Genomic DNA, 9,068 nt, shown 5'->3' on the forward strand with positions numbered 1-9,068 from the left:
GACATGGTTTTGAAATGTGGCACAGCTAACCAGAAGACTCACAATTAACCAGAAAACTCGCATGCTAACAAATCATTCTAAACAGCAAGACATATGGCCCATGGATCAATTGAACACCATCAGTCAGAATATTATGTCCCTAATGATACAGATTTCAGGAATGAGCTCTCCACAACTTTCTCTAGGCATCCTGAAAGCTTTTTGCAGTTAATAAAATCTTCCTCATTCTTAAAGAAACCAGTGTGTGTAGAGTCTGATATTTTCCCTGAATGCAGTAGTTTTACTTACAAAGTATGGAGGTGTGTTCTTTTCCTGCCATTTGCCAGGAAAGGGCCTGGGGAGCTGGGAGGTTTACTACTCAGGGGTAGATTGCCTGTATAAGGAGCTGTGATGCAGGCTGTGTGCAATTTGTTAATCAGAAAACTCCTGGTGGACTTTCTTGCGTCCCCCAGGGTATAAGGTTTCCCAAGGGTTCATTCTACTTCAGAGCTTCCTTTCCTTTCTATTTTATTACAATTACTTTTGTCATTTACATGCAAGGACTGATATTATAGTTCTTTGACCTTGTATCCTGGTAAAAGTTTGTTAAAAGTGAATTTGAGGGTAAAAATTCCAGAGAAAACCACCTGCTGTATGCCTGAGCTCACTCCCGATCCCTACACCATCCCTGCACCCAGCTGATAAATATATCAGCCTCCAACATCACATGGCTGAATTTTGTACGTTTTTAATACAACGTCCCATTTCTTTTTTTAAAAACATCACTAATTCTTTCATAAAACACATTAAGTACCTGTCACATTCTAGAGTTTTCCACCAGGAATGCAGAGACTAGAACAGAGTCACTTATCTCTAAATGCTCAAAGCCCAGTGAAGAAACAGACATAAAACTTGATAATCACAACAGGACATGTTTATGGTGAATGCATCGAAGAGAAGTATTTATCCTGCAGGAAGGTCAGCACCAAGTTTGTCAGGAGACAAGGAAGAACAGAGTCTGGGAAAAACAAAAGTGACTAATAATATATTCAGCCTGCCTGGACCCCTGGGTGCAGATCAGAGTGCATGTGGCCAGTGAAACTAAACCAGGAGGCAGGATCCATGTTGCAAAAGATCTTACAGGCATTCTAAAACATTTGAGTCTAAATAATGTAATAGAAATTGCTTAGTATGAAATTTAATCTTTCTCTTTCCTAGAAAAACACATTTCTACATATTCTCGTGAAACAACTGAAGCATTCAGGCTTCGTATTTGAGGCTCCATAATATACTGCAGTTCCCTGTGTGGTGCAGTATCAACTGAATGATAAGAATATAGTGTTTTCCTTCTAAGCAACAATATCTGTTATACAGAAACACAAATTTAGGAAACATTCTCAAACAGAACCTCAACAAGCTCATATAATCTCAGCCAAACACTTCATCACTTACTCTTCCAAATTCTGCATCAGATTAACCATGCGATTATTTTCAGCATTAACTCAATTTTTTTTCATATTTCATCAAATTTATTGTATGATTCATCATTCGTTTATGTATCACTAGAATAAAAGACCCTCACAGCCAATTAAGCTAACATGCCATTGATTATAAGAAGTATATAATTGTACAGCTTAGAACCGAGGAAATACATGTCATGGGACAAGGCAGGCCAGTGTCACAGGCAAAAAAAGGATTTACCAGAGACAGAAAGTGGAAGGAAAAGTTTATTAGGGGTACCCTGCCACAGACAGCAGCAGGCCACACAGATGAGAGGTGCCCGTGTGAGCACCGAGGGTAGGTTGTTGAGGTCTTTTATTATGGGTAAGGCATTGGTGAACACACGGGGTTGGGGTCTGCATGCATGCACAATTCTCTGGTTGTAGGTGAGGCAAGAAATTTAGGGTCTATGAAGGGCTGGTGGGGTTTATGACTCTCATAAGGTGGGCTGAAACTAACCAGCCTGAGCTATTGTGAGATTAGGCATTACCTAGGGCTGTTAGTTTGTTAGGGCAAACATGCCCAGTATAGAATGTACTTTATCTGTTGAGGAGGCGCAGGCAGACATCTGAGAGCCCAGGAATGGGGATCATTGGACTTTGAAGGATGCCAGTTGGCCCCACGATACATAAGTAGTACATAACTTCTACGGTTCTTTTAAAGATTAGATGAATTAATATAAATCATATTAACTAACAAATAATGTAAAAGAATAGTTAAAAATTACTTGAGTCACCACATCCTGTATTATTTTGGCTCTTTTACATATTCCAATAGCATTTACAAAGTTAGCCAAAATCTTTAATATATTTTCATTAAAATTACAAGTCAATAGTCAGTTACTAGGTTAAACATTTTATCTTTTCTTTTTATTATTTATATAGTCAGTTTACAATGTTGTGTTAGTTTCTAGTGTACAGCATAGTGATTCATTTATACATGCATATATATATGTATATTAGTTTTCCTATTCTTTTTCATTATAGGCTAGCACAAGTCATTGAATATAGTTCCCTGCACTATACAGTAGGTACCTTGTTGTTTATCTATTTATTTATATAGTAGTATCTGCAAATCCCAGACTCTCAATTTATCCCTCCATCCCTCTCCTTCCCCCCAGTAACCAGAAGTTTGTTTTCTATATCTGTGTGGCTCAGACAATCTTGAACAAGCATTGTTTCCTAGGGTCTATAAATAAAAGCAAAAGCTGTAAAAATGTACAGACCTCTCTATTTGATGATATTGAATTCGCAGAAAAACATAGCTCATAGAAAAGTGAAAAGTATTGCCTGAAAGAATAAAAGGGAAAAAAAAGTATACTTACGTAGTTTTCTGTGAATTGTTGTCATTTTATAAAGAAAGAAAAGTAATATACTTTAAAATGGATTGTGCTGATGTATGCATGACTGTATTATATAAAATTATATGTAATTCATACTTCTTGAGTCACTCACCATTCTTATTACAGCATAAGTTAATGGTATAGCTTTCATGAGAGCATTCTTTAACACATTTATTTTAAAACACACTAAACAACATGGTTGCCCTACCTTTAAATTCTCCATTTTTGAAATTTTACTGAGCATTTATGAAATTTGAATCATTGTATTTATGTTTTTATTGCTTGGACTTGAATGTGAATTATGTCCCTTCTGTTAAATAGTAAATTTCTAGAAACTAATTGTTCTCATCGGGCTAAGAGTTTCCTAGGTTGGTGATTTTCCCTCTATTTCATGCTCTTCCTATAGAAAGAGACCACTAACTATGACTCCTCTTAGTATCTGGTACAATGACATGTATACAGTATCATGCATAAGAAACAGCTGTTTGAAACATTATTTCAATTTAGGTATGTATAGTCAGATAGTTATTCCTTGAGAATGGAGACCATGTCTTCCTTGTTCACTGTTTCACTCTAAGTACTTCCCATAGTGTTTGCCAAAATGAAGGTGTTCCAAATATATTAGAATATGTACAAAGTTATACAAAAATAAATTTAATTTAATAAGTTTTTTTAAGTTAGCCGTTATTAACAAAGCACTGTGATTGGGTCTGTGCAAGATATATCAATCCCCAAAGGATAATGCCTGTTTTCAAAAAGTTTCAAATCAAGCATAACCAAGATGGAGGAATAGGAAGACCCTGAGCTCACCTCCTCCTCCAGGCACAGCAAAATTACAATTTACAGAACAACTATCAATAAGAACCACCTGAATACTTGCAGACAAGCTCTTCTACAACTAAAGGATATCAAGAAGGAACCAAAGGAGTGTGGGAGTGCTGGGGGCGTGGTATAGTTAAGACCCACACCCCCAGTGGGTGACCCACAGATGGGAAGATAAGTACAGATGCAGAGGTTCTCCCAAGGAGCATGGGGTCTGAGCCCCACATCAGCGTCCTGTGCTGGGAAGATGAGCCCGCAAAACATTTGGCTTTGAAGGCCAGTGGGGCTTAATCAAAACAGTATGGTATGGCACAAAACAGACACATAGATCAATGGAACATAATAAAGAGCCCAGAAATGAATCCACAATTATTTGGGCATTTAATCTATGACAAAGGAGGTAGGAATTTACAATGAGGAAAAGATAGTATTTTCAGAAAGCAGTGCTGAGAAAATTGGGCAGTTACATGTAAAAGAATCAAGCTGGATTACTTTCTTACTCTATAAAAAAAATAAATTCACAGTGAATTAAAGACTTAAATGTGAGACCTGGAACCATTTCATTTCTACCCGAATTATAGGCAGTACACTCTTTGGCATTGGTCTTAGCAATATTTTTTTGGATATGGCTCCTCAGGCAAGGGAAATATAAGAAAAAATAAACAACTGGTACCACATCAAACTAAAAGCTTTTGCACAGTGAGGAAACCTACCAATACAAAAAAGGCCTCCTACTGAATGATAGAAGATATTTGCAAACAATATATTCTGCAAGGGGTTAATATCCAAAATATACATACAGTTTATACAACTCAACATCAAAAAACAAACAACCCAATTAAAAAATGGGCTGAGGTCCTGTACAGATATTTTCCCAAAGAAGACACACAGGCCAATAGGCACATGCAGAGATGCGCAACATGTCTAATCATCAGGGAAATGCAAATCAAACCCACAATGAAATACCACCTCAGACTTGTCAGAATGGCTATTATCAAAAAGACAAGAACTAGCAAGTGTTGGAGAGGATGTGGAGAAAAGGGAACCCTCATGTAATGGTGGAAATGTAAATTGGTGCAGCCATTATAGAAAACAATATAGAGATTAATCCAATAAGTTAAAAATAGAACTGTCACATGATCCAGCAATTCCACTCCTGGGTATTTATCCAGAGAAAACAAAAACACTAATTTGAAAAGCTACATGCACCCCTATGTTCATTGAAACATTATTTATAATAGCCAAGATGTGGAAGCAACCAAAGTGCCCATTAATATTTGAGTGGATAAAGAAGATGTGATATATATATAATTGAATATTACTCAGCCATAAAAAAGGGTTAAGTCTTGCCATTTGCCACACGTGGAAGCACCTAGAGAGCATTATGTTAAGTGAAATAAGTCAGAGAAAGATAAATACAGTATGATTTCATTTATATGTAGAATCTAAAAAACAAAGTAAATGAACAAACATAATGAAACAGAAACAGAGTCATAGATAAAGAGAACAAACAGGTGGCTGCCAGAGGGAGGTGGTTCAGGTGTTCAGAGGAGAGAAATAGATGAAGGAGACTAAGAAATAGGTGAGGGAGATTTCAGATACAAAATAAATGAGTCACAGGTATGAAATGTACAGTATGGGGAAACGTACAGTTTAGTCAATAATTATGTAATATCTTTGTGTGGTGACAGATGGTAACTAGACTTATCATGGTGATTATTTTGAAATTTATAAAACTATCAAATCACTGTGCTGTGTAACAGGAACTAACATAATGTTGTAGGTAATTATACTTCAAAAACAAATAGTCCCATAGAAAAAGAGATCAGATTTGTGGTCACCAGATGCAGGGATGGGGGATGAGGGGATTGGATGAAGGTAGTCAAAAGTACAAACTTCCAATTATAAGATAAATAAGTATGAGGGATGTAATGTACAACATGATAAATATAATGAACACTGCTGTATGTCATCTATGAAAGTTGTTAAGAGAGAAATCCTGAGTTCTCATCACAAGGGAAAATATTTTTTGTTTCTTTAATGTGTCTATATGAGATGATGATATTTATTACTAAACTTACTGCAGTAATCATCTCATGATGTATGTATGTTATATTATTATGATGTGAACTTTAAACTTCTGCAGTGCTGCACATCAATTATTTCTCTATAACCTGGAAGAAAAATAATGTAGTATCAAATCAATCAGGGAAAAGAGACCTGACTATAAAAAAAGATTTCTTAATAGCACCTAGAAGAAAGAGAAAGAGCAATACCAGCAAAAAATAATAAAATAAAAATATTTTTTAAAAAAATTTGAATAAATAAAAGCAGGTGGCTATTTCAGTCAGAGACTGAATGAAATGATTGAAGTCTATGGACAAAATATTTATGGTGTTATTCAGAAGTGAAAACATCTTACAAGAGTGGTACTCTAATATGCATGATAACCTATAGGTAGCTTGTTAAAATGCAGATTCTTGTGCTCCATCTGAAAAGTTTCTGCTTAAGTAGTTCTGGGGTGGAGTTGAAGAATCTGCACTTTAAAAAAGAATTTCAAGTGGTTCTGATGCCCTGGTGCTGGACCACACTGAGAACAGTGAAGGATGCCAATGGTAAGTGGGTGTCATAAATGTATCCAATTGGTAGTATGAAGACAGACTGTGAGGACCCACAGGAATGAAGAGCCTGGGAGATGACGAACAAAAAAGTGTGGTTTCATGAAGTTGTTAAATGGGAATCGATAATTTTATTATCTGCAGTTAAAAAGCAACAACAAAAACTTCATTATTGAGCATTTTTAAAGTATAAGAAAGTTTTTTTAAAGTGTAAATAAACTAATATTCAACTATCAGCATATAAGTAATTTTGACATTTGGAACATGTCTTTCTATACCTTTGTAACATATATGTTATGAGTATATACTTATACCCTTGTGTATATTGATCATGAAATATACACACAACAGTGATAAAAGTACATTGAAGACTAATCTATCTTTTAATATATCATTCATATCTATATCAGTATTTAGCTTGTTGCATGATAGTTCATATCTTATTTATCAATATTCTGAAGTAAATGTCTAAGTCCTTTCCAGATTACCATTGCAGTATATAACGATGTATCACTACCACACCACTGCGCTCCTGCCCACTTTCCCCTAGCACACACATACTTAGAAGATGAATCACTAGACATTAGATCCTTAAATATCAGTACATCTACCAAAGGGTCTGATGAACTTTAAAATTTAGAAAAGTATCCTTTTTTATATATTTTTATTGAAGTATAGTCAGTTTACAATGTTGTGTCAGTTTCTGCTGTACAGCACAATACTTCAATCATATAGGAACATACATTTATTTGTTTTCGTATTCTTTTTCACCATGAGTTACTACAAGATATTGAATATAGTTCCCTGTGCTAGACAGTATAAACTTGTTTATCTACTTTATGTATATTAGCTAGTATCTGCAAATCTTGAACTCCCAATTAATTCACATTTCTTCTTGCTTAGTGTTGTCCATGTTCCTGAGTCACAAATAATCTATTTTGGGGAATAGCAATCATTACCAATATCTGTAAGAATTACTAAAACCTAGACTTTCCTACCGATCTAAATTATATCAAACATACCTTGATAGCTACATACCCTAGAGGTGGTGAGACTATTTGGACTCCAATTTATGAATTAATTTGTCCACTTTGCAGACATGTTTTAACCATGGTCCTGGTCTGCGCCAGATACAGTAGTCTGATAGGGTTATAGGTACACAAGACATAGTCCCTGTTCTCAAAAAATTCAGTCTAGAACTCTGTAAATAGTAAGTTACTGGATCATCAGAAGAATGAAAGCATGTATAGACAGACTTTTTCTGCATACAGTGGTAACTCACATTAGTGAATGATCAAATGTCAGTCAGAGAAGACAATGTAAAAAAAAATACACTGAAAAATGTCCTAAATTAGCTTAGAAAGGAATATTTTGAGCATGGTATTACGAATTTGCTTTGTCTTCACACTGTAGATTATGGGATTCATTACAGGAGGGATGAGAAGATAAACATTGGCAATGAGAGTATGCACAAGGGGAGGGGCATTCTTCCCAAATCTGTGCACCAGTGACAAGCTGATCATGGGGATGTAGAAGATGGCAACAGCACTTATGTGTGAGACACAGGTACCAAAGGCCTTTTTCCGATGTTCTGGGGAGGCAATGCTGAGCACAGCGTGGATGATCAGAACATAGGAGAGGAGAATCAAGATGGCATCCAAGGCAGCAGTAGAGATGACAATGGCCAGACCAAATGCACTGTTGATCTTGGTGTCTGTGCATGAAAGCTTCATCACATCAGGGTGGAAACAGTATGAATGGTGCAGAACATGACTTTGGCAGAAGGACAGATGCTTAAGGAGCAGGAGTAAAGGCACAAGAGCCACTGTCCCCCTAATAACGACTGCAAAGCCCACTTTGATGATCCTTGAATTGGTTAAGATTGTGGCATATCTCAGTGGGTTACAGATGGCAATGAAGCGGTCAAAGGCCATTGCCAGGAGCACTGAGGACTCCATGAATGTGAAACCATGAATAAAGAACATTTGACCAATGCAGGCATCAAAGCTGATTTCTCGAGCATTGAACCAGAAAATACCCACCATAGTGACCAATGTGGAAAGGCACAGCCCTAGGTCCATGAAGGACAGCATGGAAAGGAAATAGTACATGGGTTCATGAAGGCTCGACTCACTGATGATGACAAACAAAATCATGCCATTCCCTGAGATGGCAGTGGTATAGAGACAACAGAATGGGATGGAGATCCAGGCGTGGTAAGTTTCAAAACCAGGGATGCCAGTAAGAAAGAAGACTGCAGGGTAGAAAATGCTCTGGTTGAAGGATGGCATGATGAGTGAAGGAAGTAGATGTCCCTTAGGAAGAGGAGTACTTCCTACAAAAAATAGGGAAGAAATGTTTTCACTCTCTTCTACATATACAGTTTAGGATCACTAGTGAACCTTGTCCTGGTCTTCAGTGGAAGTGCACACCTAGTTATTCCTTTCTTAGATTTGGAGTTAATCTTGAAAGAACTAGAACTAGGGGAAGAGACAGAGCACTAAGTTGTATGAGGACACCTGGGTTTCAGTAAGTCCCACTTGTTATCTCTAGGCTTCAGTATGCATTCATATACATTCATAAAAGAGGAGGTTAGATTAGAGAATGCTAAGTTATGTCCCACTTCTGTGATTCTAGGGTCATGGACAGGTAGGGCATTCCTGCACAAATCTAGGACAACACATTTCACCCTGCTCTTCACTTCTCACTTTCCAAGGCAGAAACCCTGAAGAGGTCCTTAAGAGTTTAAAGTCCTTGCATACCAATGAAAATAGTATAGTGAGATACTAATAAATATTTTACAGGAA

At 36.6% G+C, this 9,068-nt stretch overlaps 1 protein-coding gene across 1 annotated transcript; it reads right to left on the reverse strand.

Moving 5' to 3' along the window:
- Positions 1-7,607: 7,607 nt before the first annotated feature.
- Positions 7,608-8,552, reverse strand: LOC105067224 (olfactory receptor OR51C1-like). Its single transcript, XM_010952700.2, has one exon. It carries the CDS (start codon positions 8,550-8,552, stop codon positions 7,608-7,610), a length of 945 nt encoding a protein of 314 aa, XP_010951002.2.
- Positions 8,553-9,068: the final 516 nt, after the last annotated feature.

This window comes from Camelus bactrianus, chromosome 10 (assembly GCF_048773025.1).
Source record: "Camelus bactrianus isolate YW-2024 breed Bactrian camel chromosome 10, ASM4877302v1, whole genome shotgun sequence".
Classification (NCBI taxonomy): domain Eukaryota; kingdom Metazoa; phylum Chordata; class Mammalia; order Artiodactyla; family Camelidae; genus Camelus; species Camelus bactrianus.